Source organism: Malania oleifera, chromosome 4 (genome assembly GCF_029873635.1).
Source record: "Malania oleifera isolate guangnan ecotype guangnan chromosome 4, ASM2987363v1, whole genome shotgun sequence".
Lineage (NCBI taxonomy): Eukaryota > Viridiplantae > Streptophyta > Magnoliopsida > Santalales > Ximeniaceae > Malania > Malania oleifera.
The window spans coordinates 6,431,096-6,450,507 of record NC_080420.1 but is presented as its reverse complement, the minus strand read 5'-3'; the positions used below and the strand labels follow the sequence as shown (position 1 = coordinate 6,450,507).

General features: G+C 34.5%; 1 protein-coding gene across 5 annotated transcripts in view; it reads right to left on the bottom strand.

Moving 5' to 3' along the window:
- The window catches only part of LOC131152960 (uncharacterized), a 69,412-nt gene extending 51,520 nt beyond the window's left edge, over positions 1-17,892 (bottom strand). For 2 of the 5 annotated variants that reach the window (XR_009136133.1, XM_058104931.1), the window contains exons 1-7: positions 17,642-17,854; positions 15,554-15,864; positions 15,306-15,425; positions 15,056-15,214; positions 6,725-6,897; positions 5,718-5,823; positions 5,032-5,090 (exon numbers count right to left, since the gene is read on the bottom strand). Coding sequence is in view for 4 of the 5 variants with exons in the window: in XM_058104931.1 (XP_057960914.1) it covers positions 5,061-5,090; positions 5,718-5,823; positions 6,725-6,897; positions 15,056-15,214; positions 15,306-15,425; positions 15,554-15,799 (834 nt within the window). In the remaining variant the exon portion in view is untranslated. Of the gene's footprint in view, positions 1-4,088; positions 4,647-4,738; positions 5,091-5,717; positions 5,824-6,724; positions 6,898-15,055; positions 15,215-15,305; positions 15,426-15,553; positions 15,865-17,641 lie in introns of those variants that run through there. The other 3 variants (XM_058104930.1, XM_058104929.1, XM_058104933.1) reach the window with 3 other exon arrangements.
- Between the last annotated feature and the right edge of the window lie 1,520 nt (positions 17,893-19,412).

Sequence of the window (19,412 nt, the reverse complement as noted above, 5' to 3'; positions counted from 1 at the left end):
TACCACTTGAGCCATGCCCTGAGGGCTTTATCATGTTTCTTTTTTATACTATGTGCAGATGAACTATCTTTATTGTTAGAACAAACAAATATTTTATGTACCAACCTCAACATTTTGATTAACCACAATGTAGCTCTTATCAACCACTTGATGTTTGTTGATTATATTTATCTTTTCTTTTATTTGATGTTTGAGAGCTATGTCGTGTTGACAAAGATTTTGAACTCTAATGGTGAATTTGCAGGTCAAAATTTAAATTTAAAAAAAAAATTGAAAAATTTTTCTATCACAAATCACCATCTAAATATCTAAGATTACTCAACATGAAAGTTCGATGTATGTTGTCTAATACTGGGTTAGACAAAAGGTTTTGGGTTGAGATTGTTAGATATCCGTGTCATCTCATCCACCATCTACCATCATCTGCAATAGGGGGAAAAACATCCTATGAGATATGGTTTGGAAAGCCTACTAGTGATTATGATTTTTTGCATGTATTTGGTACTATGACTTATTATCATGTTAAAGAATTTAAGTTGGATCCGAGAGCCAAGAAAGCAATATTCTTAGGGATAAATGCAGGAGTCAAATGATACCGTCTTTGGTGTTTAGAGACGAACAAAATGATTTTAAGTAGGGATGTGACTTTTGATGAACTTGCGATGATGAAGAAAACAATATGCAAGGAGTCACGAGTTGAAGAGAAGACTAGTACTACTCAACAACAGGTGGAGGTTAAGACAATTTTGGGAAACCTAGTGAGAAATGAGACTACACAAGGTAACTCTCCAGTTACGGTGGGGAATAGTGTACAAGAAGAGGAGATTTCAATTCGAGAATCTTCACGGTAATAAGAATCAATTATTTCTCAGAAGTCAAGACGAGAAATTCGAAAACCTGTTCGGTATACTGATATGATGGTCTATGCACTTCCAGTTGTGGATGATAATGTTCCTTACACTTTCACAGAAGTAGTGAGGAACTCTGAATCAAAAAAGTGGAAAAGAGCGATGGATGAAGAAATGCAGTCTCTTCATCAGAATCAGACTTGGGAGCTAGCCCAATTGCCCAAGGGTAAGAAAGCAATTAGTTGCAAATTGATTATGTAAAGAAAGAAGAATTTTCAGATGCAAATAATATTCGCTTCAAAGTTAGATTGGTAGTTAAGGACTACTCACAAAAGTAAGACATTGATTATAATGAGGTATTTTCTCCAGTTATTAAAAATTCTTCCATTCGAATTTTGTTGGCTTTTGTAGCACAAATTGATTTTGAACTAACTCAACTCGATGTAAAAACAATATTTTTACATGGTGATTTGGAAGAGAAAATCTATATGACTCGGTCAGATGAATTTTAGGTTGCTGGAAAAGAAAATTGGGTATGTAAATTGGGTAAATTATTGTATGTTAAAACAGTCTCCAAGATAGTGGTACAAACGATTTCATTAGTTTATGATGAATCACAAGTACATTAGAAATAAACATGATCATTGTGTTTATTTTCGCAGACTACAAAATGGATCTTTTATATATTTACTCTTTTATGTTGTTGATATGTTGATAGTTTCAGAGAACAGGGAAGAAATCAACAAGTTGAAAAGTCGGTTAAATCAAGAGTTTGAGATAAAAGATCTTGGTGAAGTAAAGAAGATACTTGACATGGAGATCCGTAGACACTGAATAAGAGGAAGAGTTAGTTTGTCTCATAAACAGTATTTAAAGAAGATAGTATAGAGTTTTGGCATGTTTGAGCAGTCAAAACTAGTAAGCACTCCTCTTGCTCCTCATTTCAAACTTAGTGCAGTTTTATTTCCTAAATCAGATGAGGAACGTAAGTATATGTCACAAGTTCCTTATGCAAGTGTTGTTGGTAGTCTGATGTATGCAATGGTTTGTAGTAGACCTGATATTTCACAAGCTGTTAGTATGGTGAACAAGTATATACATAATCCGGGTAAAGGACATTGGCAAGCTGTGAAATGGATTTTGAGATATATTATGAATATGATTGATGTTGGTATAATATTTGAGAAAAATAATACTATTGATTAACGTATTGTTGGATATATGGATTCTGATTTTGCAGGTGATTTGGATAAATGTCGATCAACTATTAGATATGTTTTTACATTTTCTAATGGTCCACTGAGTTAAAGGTCTACCTTACAATCTACCATTACCGTATCAACAGCAGAAGCAGAGTACATGACAGTTTCAGAGGTTGTTAAGGAAGCTATTTAGTTGCAGGGTTTACTTGAAAATTTGAAAGTTATTTATATGGACATTGTTGTGTTCTGTAATAGACAGAATGTTATTCATTTGGCAAAGAATCAAGTCTACCATGCACAAACGAAGCATATCGACGTTCAGTTTCATTTTATGCGGGATATTATTGATGGAGGTAAGATACTTCTTCAGAAGATTGCTGCAGCTGAAAATCCCGTAAATATGTTGACCAAAATTCTGACAACAATCAAGTTCAAACATTATTTGGACTTGATCAATATCCTGCAAGTTTGAATATTCTTGGAAGGCGTGGATGATGTGGAACTTCAGAGAATGTTAGTGACTGAAAATTTGTTGAATTTATCGTCAAGGTGGAGATTTGTTGTTTTTTGTCCCACATTAATAGAAAAGTTTCACATTGGTAGAAAAGTTGTTTTGAATTTTTTCTTTGTGATGTATTTTTTGGACTTAAAGTTGAAGCTATATGAAGTGCTCAACTCTCAATTTGTAAAACACACCTTAAAGTTATACTTTGTTAAAAAAAGTAGTGGATTGATCGTGGGCGCCCGAGGACACAGATAATTATATACTGAATCTCGTTAATTTCTTGTCTTCTTCTTTTTACTGTTTTATTATTAGTTTCCGCATTACTTTAGTTTCTTATATATTCAATAGCATTAGTTGTACTATTAGTGTTTGACATAAGTGGGGTGTCCGACACAACACTAACATTATTACAATTTTTAAAAATTAATTATTAATGATATGTAAAATTATTTTTTTTTTAATTCATTGATTTGTTTTGCACACGTACACATGCATATTCTCACTTTTCTTGATAAACATACATGAAAAAGATGATTTTTTTCATTTTTTTTTTTTTTAATGTTTTTCAAGTTTTAGACGGGGTCATAAATTTGTACTCAAATTCATAGAAAAAAAAAAACGTTTAGAACTCAAAAAACAGGATAGAATTCTAGAATGATTTTATAAAAATGGCAAATCAAACACTTTTTTTTCTTTTTTATTTCCTGTATGCAACGTTTTCTTATATAGAAAATTGTGTTCTTTAATTTGACTGAATGAGTCCTAATTTCTTTTCTCAAAATAGTAAAAACATTTAAAATATAGCTTTAAAATTTGGGTCATTGTCAAAACCTAGAAAAAGACATTAGGTCAATCAAATAGGTAAAACCAATAACATCATCATGATCATACACACACCGAAAACAATACTACTACACTAATTAAAAGATAATATTGAAAAAATACTGATGACAATCAGAGTAAGAAATACTTACTAATTCATCCTTTATATAAAATTAAAATGTTTCTTTCAAATATTCTTGAAACTTATTATTGTTGTTATGAAGAGTCAAACAAACATTGAAAGATATTGAATAAAAATGTTTTTAATACAATTAATGATTTATTTAACTTCGTGTATGCAAATGTTCCAAAAATTATTAAAAAATTTGGTGTATAGTTAATATTACAATTATAACTATTTTTGCATTCAAGAAAGTTGGCATGTAAGGTTGCAAATGAATCGAGTTGCTTGTGAGCTACTCCGTGCTCAACTCGATTATGACTTCGAGCTGAACTTGAACTCAAATTTCAAGATCGTGAACTAAATAAGCCGAGCTCAAGCCAAGTCATACCCAACTAGCCAACTTGTTTACCAACTTGTTTACTAGTTTGTTACTAGCTCGTGAACTAACTCGATATTAGTCTCATTAAATATTTAATTTTTAAAATCTAAAATATATTTTTCTCTAATTATCTTTATTAATTATCAATTAAATTTAATTAGTTTAATGATGTGCTTGTTCATTAATTTGAAATGAGCTTTAGTTGAATTAAGTTTGAACTTGAGCTCAAGCTTTCAAGGTACACTTGAGCTAGATACTTTATTAAAGTGACATAAACTTTAGTCGAGTTGAAGTCAAGCCAAACTAGAGCTATATATATGCAAAATTAATTGAACTTGAACAACAAACTTTAAGCTCAAGTTGAGTTCCAGCCGAATTCAAGCTGGCCAAAGCTTTGCTTGACTCATTTACAGCCCTACTGGCATTTAATTGAACTTGAACAACAAACTTTAAGCTCGAGTTCCAGCCGAATTCAAGCTGGCCAAAGCTTTGCTCGACTCATTTACAGCCCTACTGGTGATACCTTGCCAGAGCCGCATCATAAGCCAAGTTCCAAATTTGAGTCCTAGTTGGGCAGGTTTCAGTGCTTCACCTTTTTTTCTTTTTTCAAAAAATAAAAAATAAAAATATGTAAGGGCCAAGTTGAGCCACTGCTAATCCCAGTGAAGTCTGAGGTGGTTCCAGTGCAGAGTCAACTGCCTATTCTTGTTATCGTAGAAAATTCTTCCACAAAAAGATGCTTCTTGTTTTAAAAAGAGTTCAAATTCTACAAGAAGTGAGAAACACAATAAAGAAACACAGCAGAATTAAACAAGTACTAATGACATAAATTCAGCAAGGCACAATGGAACACCAGAATAAAATTGAAAAATCCTACTTAAAGACTTAATGGCATAAATTTTCCATTAGTAATGACATAATTGCTTTTGATGATGGAAAGCAATTAAACTCGCAATTGCAAATCACATGAATCCTAGCCTCTAAATATCAGTAACAGAGATATAGATGAACTAGAGCTAGACTCTCAATTTCACATACCTATAGAGATTTGCAGCACATACAAGATTATTAGGAAAGTTTGCCAGAAAGCTACACTAATTTACAGTTCTCTAATGGAACCAGAAGCCATAAGCAAGCTACTAGGGAAATACCATTATTTTCTCCAGATTAAAGCATTGAACTAGACTCTTGGCCACTGTGGACTCACTACCTGCACAAGCCAAAAAAAAAAGTTTCAAAGAACAGTACTAAAATAATTCTTATAAATAGAAAAAAAAAAAAAAACGTATATATGAAAAGGGCGCATACATATAAGATCACCCTGCAAAACTTCAAGAACAGTGATTTTGTAAGGTACTACAAACATTATGTACACATTAGATCATATTAACTGTAAAACTATGAATTGAAAGGAAAAGAGTCTTGAACACTTAAAAGTGAAAATACACTGCACATCTTCTTATACATACAATGTTAGAAAGAATAGTGCGACTTTGTAAGGCACATGTCTTGCCAAAAGGGTGTACGTGGTGTCATTGGGATGAGACGTACACCTCACTTATGAAAGTGCTAACCTCAAAGAATTGAGTATTTCTAAGTAAACTTATGTCGGTTTGGTATACCTTGCCTTGAGCTGAGCCCCAAGGTGAGCCTTGATTGCGCCTTCTAAAACATTCATTTGATTAATCGAAATGTTTTTTGTCTTCCTTAAACAATAGAAATGTGAATCCATGGATTGCATCTTCGTAGAACAAAATATATCATCAAGGACACAAGACCTTAAGTGCATCACAGCTTGTATTAAGAACCACTTAAAAAGATGCAAAATATAGCTAACCTCTAGTGTGCTGAATACTAATCGCATTCGGCTAGCAACTACTGATGGCTCCTCAGCACGTCCAACTACTGCCAGTTGCTCTAGCTGAAGAGTCTTCACAGGAAGCCTGGTCAAACATATGGAAGTACCAAGTATTGATTAATTAATGTTACTTTCTAATGCTTTTCCTAGAACAAAATTAAAGCAAGTTCAAGGCCAATGGAAAGTAAACAAGTTCTTCAGAGATGAAGCAATGATGTTGTACTTAAAAAGATGACTCGAGCAAGTAAGACACATTTACTATATATTTGGTAGGTAGGAATGGAATCAAAACGAATTCACCACTTGATTCCTGCACATTCTTCGCTTGTTTATCCCATTCCATTCCACAAACTAAACATGACATTATTTCTTTGATTCTCACGAAGCCTGGTCAAACATATGGAAGTACCAAGTATTGATTAATTAATGTTACTTTCTAATGCTTTTCCCAGAGCAAAATTAAAACAAGTTCAATGCCAATGGAAAGTAAACAAGTTCTTCAGAGATGGAGCAATGATGTTGTACTTAAAAAGATGACTCGAGCAAATAAGACACATTTATTATATATTTCGAAAATGAATTCGCCCCTTGATTCCTGCACATTATTTGCTTGTTTATCCAATTCCATTTCACAAACTAAACATGACATTATTTCTTTGATTCTCACATAAAATAGTTAACAAGATGCTGAGATTCCTAGAGCAAAGGGTGTTGCATGCAACTCTTTGAAATGATAATGAAGAATTTGGATGAATTTTGAAATTATGAAATTAAATATTCAATTGTAATCATTGAGACAGCTCATTTAAACATATGAGATGAAGCACCAATTAAAATGTGTCTTGATGTTAGGGCTCTACAAGGCATATGTATTTACTCCGATGAAAGACCCTCGCCAGATACAGTAATGTTGGTACAGTTGAAACCAGAGCAACACAATAGGCAACACGAAAATAAAATAAAGTAAATAGCTCACAACACCTTACCATGCCATTCCTCTTATATAATATGCATTTGCAATTAGAGCACAAAAGCCTTTCCACTGAAGCATTATTTCATCTGACACTGGAGGTGTGGATGACCATCTGACTATGGTTGGTTGTGGTGTGCACAAGATTGTAATGAATATAATGCTCAACCACAAAATACACTCATCAACCTGCATTCGGAAATAGGAAATATGGGGTTCCCTTTTTTAATCCATTCAGAAGATTTCAATCTTTCATGATTACCTTAAATTAGCAAATATTGCCTCTTAATCAAAAGGGCACATCTTGCATTTTCAACAATTCATAACTCCATTGATCAAAAAGGGGGTCAATATGTGTGAAGTTGCCTATATGAGAGAGAGAGAGAGAGAGAGAGAGAGAGAGAGAGAGAACTTCATTTAGACTGTATTACATATTCCAAGCATGCAATTATTCTAGTTAGAAATGTCAAATCGAGTAATGCTGAAATTAAATAAGTAAACACTGAATGCTGAATAGGAACTCTTTCTCATGTGGTTTGGAGCAGGCAGGGCAGTGGGTTGTATATTAGGTAAGAAAAACTTCTCAAAAGAATATACAGGAATACTACACTCAAGAAACAGAGAACTATCCTCGGGTGACAACCTTTTGGACTGATGCTAACACTTGAACTGCCATATGAACAATTGTTTTATAGATGGATAATTTGAGTTGAATGGCCTATTGCCCACTATTGTATCCCCCACCCCAAACTGCACCCCATTCTTTTTGCTCCTTTCTTTCGGGCTAAACTAATAAAATAACAGCATACTTGGCCCTACTCCAAGAACACGGGAAAATTTTCAATCAATGAGCTAAATTTGTCATATGAAATAGTTACTGATTAAGTCTACATTGAAATACAGGCCTAAGACATGCAAAATTATACTTTATTTGGACTGTTCCAACCTTTCAGCAAAATGATAAGTATAAAATTAATGTCCCAAAACAAGTGTATGAGAGGTGAGAGAGAGCAAAGAGAGATCACTCGGTCAGTTGGGGTAGCATATGTAAGCAGCGTCTGAGTAGTTTGGGTCTCAAAAACTTAGTGTCCAAGAATATTGTCTTAGAAGGTCACTGGCTATGGTGCTTTCCTTTAAAACTCGAGCTCTGACATAAGGTGATTCGTATGAATTCAGTCCAACAAATTGATTGAGATGCTAATACAGGTGTTAATTCCACCCATACAAACCCTTGGAAGTTTGTTTCTCAGACCACCCGTCTCTTTCTACCTTGGGTGAGGTTTCACATTGATAATGGAAAAGAGTTTCATTTTTAGAGGAGCTTTGGATTGTAAGAATGTTTCATTTTGTGTTGTTTTTCCTCATCTTTGTTGCCTGTCGAGTTGTCATAATCCAATTTCTAGTTTCTTGATGTCTAGGGAAACATCGACTCCTGACATTTCAATCAGAGATATCTGAATGCAATGGAAACAACAGAGCTAGTCAGCTTTTACAGGTGCATGATTCTGTTTGTCTATCAAACGTGATCAGAGCTTTGGACCTTGTATGCCCCAAGGGATTTTCTTGTATTTATGGTTTTGATTATCTCATTCATGATTTAAAATGGTACTCAGTTCACTTTACATTCTCTTATTTGGAAATATAAGACTCCTTATAAAAATCAAGTCCTTGCTTGGCCTATAGTTCTTCATAAAATCAATACAAATGACATTCTTCCGGCTTTAAGACTCTTTAAGGCTTTGTCTCTGATGTCTGTGCCCTTTATTATTGAAGTGGTGTAACAAATGCACTTCTTTTTTATTGTTCTTTCCCCTGGTGCATTTGGAAGCAAGCTTTTTTGGTGTCTTAAGGGAAGCCTTAGGTGCGTTCTTCTACCTTGGTTAGGTTTTTCCTCCAAAAGTTTAGGGCTTTGGTAGTGAGAAGGAAGGAATAATACTTCAGAGGTGTTCCATTTTTGCTATGGTGTATTCAGTTGGAGCAAAACTGAAGAAGTTTTAGCGGAAAGGTAAGTCTTCTGACTTGGTGTGGAGTAGGGTTCTTTTCTTGGTTTCTCTCAAGTGCTTGGATTATGGTTGATTAGACCAATGCAGCTCATTAATATGCAAAGAGTTTTGATGTCTTTGCCAAGATAGCAGTGTTTGGTTTTCTATATTTCTTTACCCAAAAAAAAAAAAGGATAAGACATCCTCCTAAAGAATAGAAAAACCAATTACAATAGGGCCCCTCCCTCCAATCTCGAGACCAGAGAAGGAAACTATACAAAAGAAATCCAAAGAACGAGCCCAAAAGGAAGCAAGGAAAACAATCCTATCTCATAATAAATGTGAGGAAGTTGAATTGCCATTAAAAACTCACGTATTCCACTCAGTCCATAAGGTCCAAAAAAGAGTGTAATGAGTTTCGTCATTCTTTGCTTTGTTTGTTCTTTTCTTTGGAGGATTTTAGCCCTCCAAATCTTGTACTCCTTTCTTTGCCTTAATAATTCTTGTTTCAAAAATGCTATTCTTCATAGGGTGTGCCTTCACAGGAAATCAAGGGCGCATGGGACCCACACGTGATTTTATTATATAGCAAAAGAAATTCATTATTTGGAAGAGAATTTGCAAGGGGGAATCTCCCAAAAAACCTGGAACCAACCAGAGAAAAACTAAAACATCAAAAAACAGAAATCAATCCAACCAATTCTTCCAATCCCTATTTAATTCCTAAAAGCTAGCTCCTCTAAAAATTCCAAACCTCATACACCATAAAGAAGTCAAGAACTAAATCTTTTCCCACACCATATATGAATTCAACTTCTTCTCGAAAAAAAATCTGCGCATTACGTTCCAACCAAAGATCCCATAAAACTTCATAATTATTAATTCCATAGAGCTGCCCTATCCTTCCTTCCTCCAAAGCCCGCAAAATAAGTGATTAACAAATCTTCCACTGAACAGGGGCAGACCCAACTCTCTTCCATAACACCAAACAATTTATTCCAAACCCTCCATGCAAAATCACAACGCAAAAAGACGTGAGAGGCTGTTTTGGAATTCCTATAACAAAGCACGCGAACATTTGGAGAGAAAGCCTTAAAAGGTCTCCTAATCTTCAACAAGTTATTGGTATTAATTTTGTTAAGCACAACCAAGCAAGTAAATGCTTTAATGTTTGGGGGAACTTTAACCTTCTAAATAACTGAACAAAGAGGAAAGGAATAATTTGAATAGGTCAAAAACTCAAAGAATGATTTACAAGAAAACACCCCTGAATGATCCAGACACCAAGAAAGAACATCCCTACCCAAAGATAATTTGCAATTGTACAAATGAACAACAAAGAAGGTAACTCCACAATCTCCCTATCATTTAGAGGTCTCTTGAACAAGGTGGTTAGAATCAGGATCCTACATAGGATCATTGGGAGGGTCCACAGGATCGGATCATGGATCGTAAGATTCTACTTACAACGTAAAATAAATTAAAATTTTATATATTTGGCCATTTATGATAACTCTCAATAAAATAATCCTAAAAACTTGGTAGCAAGCCTAAGAAATTAAACAAATTTTAGGAATGTGGCTAGCTTGCTAGCTAGCACCTAGTAGGTTTTTCCTTCATAATTTTGAACCTAAAAAAAGAAAGAAATCTGCATAGCCTGAACTGCAAAGGGCAGACTGTTGCTAGCTTATTTATTGAATAATAATAATTAAAAAGAAAAGCAAAAAGAATGAAGAGAAAAAGGATGAAGAAATTTCTAATCTTAATTCAATGAACTGATGTAAATTTCTCAGTTTCTGTAGTTTTGTCATCAGACCATAAGACGAAGAAGGAGGAGAAGGAAAAAACAAAAAAAAGAAGGAAGAAACAGGAATAACTTTTTTGTTAGTACCAAAGAAAAGAAGAGGAAAAAGAAACCTATATGATCTTTGCTTTGGGAAAAAAGATAGGTCTCTGGCTTGTCAATAATAAGAGGAAAATAAAAAAAGAGGAAGAAAGTAAAAAGAACTAAAAGATAACACACAACTGCTTCAGGCCTGCAATTTTAAGCTCTAAGCCTGATTGTGCAACTCCCTATTTGTTGAAACTCTCTTTTGATCTCAAAGAGCTTTCAATTTTAAAGGAAGAGAGCTTTCAAGAGATGCTCAGCTGCTCTCTTGACTTGGATTGAACAAATCCTAGAGCATGCTCGTTATGTTGCCCTAGTTTGATGCATTTAGGGAACTAGAATAAATTTTGTGTCTATTGCAAAAGTAAAGTGTTTGGGCCAATAAAAATATATATTAGCCTTTTTTATTAAAATCCTAAATAGAAAAAATCCATATTCCATTGCAAAAGTAGGATCACAAGTAGGATCAAGATCCCAAGGTTCCAAACAAGATCCAACAGGGATCCTACTTTATTAAAATTCTACTTAAGATCCGGATCAATTAGGCAAGTATGGATCGTAGGATCGTAGAATCGCACAATTCAGATTGAAATTTTGATAACCATGCTCCTGAAATCAAGATTCCAAGAGACTGGAAAGCCCCTCTCATTATCCATAAAGAAAGAAATAACTCTGTTTGGCTCAGAGCACACTCAAAAAAGATGCGGAAAAGAAATGGAAAAAGAATTGTTCCCAAGCCATGGGTCTTTCCAAGAATGAAATTGAGATCCCCTCTCCACTACAAATTTAGTGTGAGGGATAAAAATAGAGTACATCTGGGAAATAGACCTCCATGGACTCCCCAAAGAACATCTCAAGCTAGCATTGGTATCCCACCAATTCTCATCCAATGCAAACTTACTGCAAATAACTCTATGCCATAGGGAATTATCTTCCAAGCAGAAGCGTGACATCCATTTAGCTAAAAGAGCGGTGTTGGTAGACACCAAGTTACCAAGACCCAACACTCCCTTCCTCTTTAGACTTACTAATCTATGGCCAATTTACTAAATGGTCCCTACAATCCCCCAGACCAGACCACAAAAAATCCCTCATTATTCTCTCAAGCTTGCTCGTGGCTCCTACTAGGATTCTAAAAATAAATAGAAAATATAAAGGGATACTAGAGAGAAGCCTGAAAATGTGTAGATCAACTGCCAAAAAAGAAAAGGGCACGCTTCCAACTGTCTAATCTCTTTGTAATCCTCTCCACTACTAGATTCCAAAAATCTGCCCCTCTAGGATTCCCACCTAGTGGAACCCCTAAATAAGTTAGGGGCCATTTCAATAAACCACACCCCAGTATGCTGCCCAACTCTAGTCCTCTCATCAGGTACATTTAGGGATGCTAAACCACTTCTCCTCATATTACTCTTAAACTCTCTCAAAAACATTAAGAATAACCAAAATTCTTCTAGCAAAAGGTTATGGTCGTCAAGAAAGAATGGTATCATCAGAAAATTGAAGATGAGAGACTATCACCCTCCACTTCTAACCCTTTAACTAACCCTCTATAACCGCCCTATCCACCATCCTACTTAAAACATCAGCTACAAATACATTCAAAAAGGGGGATAATGAATCTCCTTGTCTCATGCCTGTCGAAGCAGTAAACCAAGATTTAGGTTCACCATTAACAATAACTCAAAACCACACATTAGATTGGTAGCCCCTAATCCACCTATGCCATCGCTCCCTAAAACCCTTTTTCATGAAGACCTCATCCAGGAAACTCTAGCTCACTTTGTCATAATCTTTCTCAAAATCTACTTTAAAAACAAACCCCCTCTTCTTAATCCTATTGATGTCCTCCGCCACCTCATTAGCCACCAAGATAGCATCCGCTCCATGTCCCCCCCTCCCCCCCAAAAAGGCTCTAGAAATAGAGTCATTGAGCACCACACTAAACCTATTAGCTAAGCCTTTAGTGATAGTCTTATACACACTAGAAACAAGACTAATAGGTCTAAAGTCTTCCACCTTAGAAGAGCTAGCCTTTTTTAGGCACCAAAGCTATAAAGTTAAGAGTTGATACTCTTGCTCAAAATCACATTCCCACAGAACTCATCGAAAACTTACATCAAATCAGCTTAACTATCTCTCAACAATCTTGAAAGAAGGTTATGTTAAACCCATTTGGACCCGGAGCCTGATCTCTATCCATCCAAAAACCACCCCCCTCACTTCCTCCTCATCAAAAGGTCACTCTAGCCAAAGCAATTAATCAGAAGAGATGGGATCCAAATCTAAACCCTCAATCATAGGTCTATTAAGACTATCCTCAGAATACAATTGCAAAAGAAGTCAGTAATAATAGAAGATAACATACATTGATCATTAGTACTCCTCCCATCCCCCAAATCCACCTCCCTAATCAAATTCTTCCTTTTACTTACATTGGCTAATCTATGGAAAAAAGAGGAATTACAAGCGTGCTTTCACCCACTTAGTTTTTCTCTCGTCTCCAACGCCTCATTTCCTGAAAGATCATCTCTTCCAACTCGTTTTCAATAGAGACTCTTCTAGCCTCCTTGCTGTCTGAAAAATTACCTCCACCTCATTTGTACCAGACCCCCCAACTAGCTCAAAAGACTAGATTTTCTAAGCCTAACATCACTGAACTCTCCCTTATTCCAATTTTTCAGCTTTTCCTTCAGCTTTTTTAACTTATGAATCTAAACCCATCCCAACCCCTCTCCACATCCTCTCCCCACGAATCCCTAACCAAAGGCTTAAAAGTCGCATGGTTAAGCCACATGTTCTCAAACCTGAAAGAAGTAGGACCCCACAACACCTTACTAGACTCCAACAAAATAGGGAAGTGACCCGTAGTAGTAGTCCAATGAAGAGTGGTAGGGAAAGCTTAGGAAACTCATCCTCCCACTCACTACAGAACAAAAATCTATCCAATCTTCTAGCCACTGCTCTGTGCCGCCCCCCCCCCCCCCCCCCCCCCCAGCTGGCCAAGTGAACAAAGCAAACCCCAAAGGAAGATCTCTCAACCTGCAATTCCTAATTAAAGAATCAAACTTGAGCATACTCGCGGTAGTTCTTCTCCCCCTTTTTTCTCTCTACAAAATAATGCCCCTTCCCCTTTTAACCTGCCTTTTCTATTTTCTCATTTGTACTTCCCTGGGCTGCCCTCCTACCCCTCCCCTACTCTCTCTTCTATCTGAACCCACTAACTAGTGCAACCACATCTGCCACGGGCATGGTCTTAAATTTCCACGAAATTTCCTATTTCCATCACCCTCAAAATCGAAATGGCAATTGATTCCCGTCTTGTATAATTTCTGTCAAAATCTCAATAAATCATCCAAAATTTATCGAAATCTCGAAATTTTAGCGAAACTTATTGAAATTTGAACTATGCAATGAAATTTCCTCGAAATTCAAATGAGGGATTTAGGAGTGAAATGAAATTTCTCTTTTAATTTATTTTATTTATTATTATTGAAACAAATGATTATAACAAGTGCTTTTGAATTTATATAAAAAAATAAACATACAACAACATTTTATTTAACCACTCATTTCTAAATTATCATTATTTGTATAATAAATTATATTTAAATAATTTATGAATTTCATTTGTATTAACTGATTCACTAAATATGTTTCATGTACATTATCTTTCAAATATGTTTGACGCGCATATTATATTACAACTTCTCCACCTCATACAGAGCATAGATGTATTTACTTGTAATATATTAGTCCTAAAACTTACATTATTATGTCTATTAATAATTTCAAAGGCTTCATAAAGGAGTTTCATGCTTTACTAATGATTTCCATTATTTTTTCAAATCAAAATCAAAATTGATATCAAAATCAAAATTTCTGTCCAAATTTCTGTTCTTTTGGAGCTTCGAAATTTGAATCGAAATCAAAATTTAAGACCTTGGCCACAGGCAAAGCTGCTGCCAGCTGCCACTGTCCAGCTGGACCTGCTTTTTTATTTTTTCTTTTTCTGCTCTTGCTCTTCTCTCTCAACCGTCCAGCCATATGAACCACCACACCTGAATGTCACACTGTCAAGTTTGATGCTTTTGCAGACATCTATCCTTCCTGCTGATGCAAGTGATGGATGAGGAAGAAAGGCAGGTAAGGGATGACGGCCGAATTGGGAGGAAAAGAGACCCAAAAAAAGCCCCGCGTCACCCATGCTGAATAGCACGATTCTACTTTATTTTTTATCTAAAAAAATAAATATTCTGGACATAGTCTATGAGTTGGTCCCTAATCAAGAGATCATATATAAACCTTGTTGTGACATGTATGAAAAAAAATAAAAATTTACTCAAATTTCATGAATAGTATTTTGAACAACGAAGAAGATATTTTCACACCTCATGAATTGAATATTTCTAACTGTAATTATCCTTGAAAAGATTATGTAATGTGGTTCAACATAAAAAATGTAGGAACGATTTACCTCCTCGGAGAAGATCTTGGATTTCAGACTAGTGTTTCCACCATAACTTTGCATGACTTCAATTTCAACACCACACTCCCTCATATCAGTAAGTTCTTTCCTCAACCCTTCGTCAGTGCAACCAAGAGCGTATGCATTCACCCCAGCACTGATAAACTCCTATTTGTCAATAATGAAGTATTGAATTTGAGAAAGATAGCAAACTGACTTTATGCATTAAACTCAAAGAACAGCATAACAAAAGATATACTTTTAAGTTGTCACCTCCTCCACGGTCGACAAAGTTCTTGTATCGCCTAAACAAGCTGATTGCTATATTACGTGATGAGCGATACTCATCATCTGAGGTAATGGAATCATGTAATTGACACTAGAACATGTACAACAAACCAACGGAACTTTAGTGTTAAACAGAAAACAAGAAAATGGAAGAGAGAGAGAGAGAGAGAGAGAGAGAGAGATGGGGTAACCATCGACAGCTGTGACATAAATACTTACCAACCATTTCTTTGAAGCCACTTGGTGTGATAGGTGATAGCTCTTAAGTAAAGAACATCCTTTCCCAGAGATAGAAGAACAAAGTAATCCTACACTAGGAAGGCTCTTTGAATGACCAGGAGAAGCTATACAATTGAGCAAGGGATTAACATGGATTATATTGCAGGAAGAGGCCTTGTGCAGAGTAATTGTGTCCGAGTATGCCTGGCAAGTGCCAACAGCTCCCAGAGCATGCACCATCAGCATAGTTGAACCATCATATTACGTCTTTAAAAAGAATCAACCACAATGTCTAACCAAGTAAACACCACCTAAATATGTAACAAATACTGCTATCAATAAGATGAGCAACCAGATGCTTTGCTACATATAATTATCAAATGTATGCATGACTAATTAGCTACTTTCAATTGGGCAAAGGCAGAAATTTTGATGGGCCATAGCAATTCATACTCGTTGCATCTAACATGACCAAGCCCTTGTGTTCTTCTATCACATGATCTATGATCAATGTCAATGTCACTCTAATAGTCTAAACCATCATAAATCAAGGATAGCACAGGTGTGTATGTTTGTCTAGCGCTATAATCACATACATGCAATCACACATATTCCCCCACTTTCGCATCCACCTTTCATTCCCTAAAACATCTTGGCACAAATATTGGTTGAATAGTCAGGAAAATGTAAATATAAAAATTATTCGATAACATATAACTAATTAGAACTAACATATAAATATGTTATAACTAACTAATAATTAATCTACAACTACAGTTCTTAACGTTAGTTGCTATTTCATTCTAAAACATTCCATTAAATAATTAAAAACTTACTAGACCATATTTTGTCCAACAATTTACAATAATTCATATTTTGGTAGAAAATCAATGTCAAAAACATAGAAAATAAATTTAAGTTATAAAATTTGATAAATTATAAAAATAAAATTGTAAAATCTAATTAATGATATAAAACATAAATAAAAACATACTACACTTGTAACACATATGTACAATTGCTAATCTCTATTACTCTAAAGGGGATTCTCCCTTTGGTGTCTTCTTTCAAAAATTACAAATTTATCCCTATAACTACCAATGATTATTTCAAAATACTCTTCTAACTACCCACAATTATCCCAAAATACCCTTATAATTATGTCAAATTTATCCCTATAACTACTCATAATTATCCCAAAATACCCTTATTACTATCTACGACTATCTCAAAATAAACTTATGCTATTTAATTAATTGTTATTTTTTATAATTTTTTAAAAATTTTAAAATATGGAAAGCTTAGGAGCACGCACATAGTGTGTGCCCATGGCTAATACTATATAAGGGGACATGCCTACTTTGATGTGTACTTCTTATTCTCTAAAATAATCTTGTATAGATATTGGTAGATTATTAAAGGTAATGGCAATTTACAAAAAATATTACATATCAGGTAACTAACTTATAACCACTAATAACCAACACTATCCTGTACCCATAACTAACTCAGTCCTTTTTTTTTTGGTCCATGCTGTAACATCCTAAATATTTTCTAAAATTTCATCAAAAGATTACTATTATTTGATGGAATTTGTCTAAAAATTCACAGTAATTCATACTTTGCTGCAGAGTAAATGTTAGAGCTAGACATAAAAAATAAACTAAATTATTTCAAAAATTAGTGAGGCCTGCATGGGCCCTTCCTCTACTAGTTGAGAGAGAGAGAGAGAGAGAGAGAGAGAGAGAGAGAGAGAGAGAGAGAGAGAGAGATAATTACTTTTATAAATAAATAAATAAATAAAAATATACTACACACATTGCCTTTGCTCTTATAGAGTCAATACACAAGTGTATGTTTTTGCCATCAATAAAGCTTTTCCAATCACTTGGGTTCAATGCTCAGCAAAACAAAAAAAAAAAAAAATTGATTGGGGCTCAACTGAATCGATCAAATCCATCATCTTCAATAAATAAATAAATAAATAATTGAACACTGAGCAAAATATATGATCTGAGTCACTAAGAACAGGAAAAGCTTGTCAGAAAAAAATCCAAAAAAAAGAAAAGAACAAAGAAGAAGGCTTACCTTAATCGGGTTTGGATTATCACATGCGAAGAGAAGTGAAAGTAGAAGAGTCAAAACGAATTAAAAACACGAACAAAAGAAAAAGAAGAAGCAGAATCAGAATCAAAGAAGGAGGAGTGTACAGAGGCCACCAATTTTTTGAATGGCTATGGAGCTCCCATTGCTCCTCCAAATTCTTCAAAACTTCTGGCGACGGAGGATCTAAGTGGTGCTTTTCTCAGTTTTGTCACGGCCCAGCAAAACGACGTCGCTTTCCTCCTCAATCACCAACTCCCCTTTAAAAGAATGTGAGCAACAAAAATTTGACAAAAATACAGAAATTGTTATGAAAAATATGTATCTCACCCATCTTCCACCCCTTCATTTTTCATAAATACTTAGTTATCATTATTGCCCTACATAAGGGCACCATTCCCTTATCATTTGGAACACATATTGCATGCTTCTATATACACATTTGCATGCTTGAAGTAAGTATGCATATAAAAAGAAGATGAGAGATAAAGAAAAGAGAAATATGTTGTACAAGGTCGATTCCAATATTTTGTATAAGGTCGGTTCCAAATCATCTTATAATTCCGCCCGAGATAGTGAAGTTTTTATCTCGTCCGCCCGTGGAGTAGGCATATCCAAACCACGTAAATTTATGTCTCATCTCTATTTATTTTCTGCATATTTAATAATACGTTATCAGCACTCGACTCTAAGCAACTGAGTTATTTAATTCTTATTTAATTTATTCATTTCTCGTAAGTTTTACTTCACAAGAATTTAACATTCTCCAGAAGAGAATATGTTTTTTTTTTTAAATTTAAAGAGTATCAATCTCCAAAAAAGATGGTAAGATAGCTCTCCTGAAGAGTTTATATATTTAATCTCTCGAAGAGATCGATAAACCTCCTGAAAATGTTATATATTTAAATCTCCTGTCTATATATTTAATATCTGGAAAAGATAGACCTCTTGAAAAAGTTATATACCTAATCTCTAAAAGAGATGATAAATATTTACCTCCAGAAGATATGTTAAATTCGACCTCCTGAAAATGTGAAACGTTTATCGTCTAGGTGAGGTAGGATATTTAACCTCCAGATGAGGTAGTATATTTAACCTCCGGAAGAGGTGGTAAATTATTACCCAATTTAATATTGTAAATTAAAATCATACCCCTAAAAAGTACAAATTAAGAAAAAAATATATAATGTTGCTGAAGAAACATATTTAAGTAGCCCAGAAGGGTGAAAATAATATTATATTATTATCTCAGTTTTATTTCAATTTTTACATTTTGTTTTCCAAATTGCCTTATTATTGTTAATTTATTCAAATGTCGAACCTAAATAAAGTTGAATTTTTTCCTCTTGACATCAAAGGCAACAATTATTTATCATGGATTTTTTTATGTTGATATCCATCTAAATGTAATGAACTTGAGAAACACTATTTTAGATGGAAATACTACATCCTTATAGGATCGCACAAAAGCTATGATCGTTAGATGAAGAATTAAAGACTGAATATATCATCGTTAAAGACCCACTTATCCTACTAAAAAAATTTAAAAGATAGATTTCATCACCAAAAAACTGTGATTTGACCAAAAGCTCGATATGAATGGTTGCATCTGAGGTTGCAAGACTTTAAAACAGTCGGTGAATATAACTCAATTCTACATAAAATTAGCTCGAAGCTAAAATTATGTGGTGAAAGTATTACTACTTTTCATCCCACTAATGTGTTCCTGGAGCAGCAATATACAGAGAGAAAATTT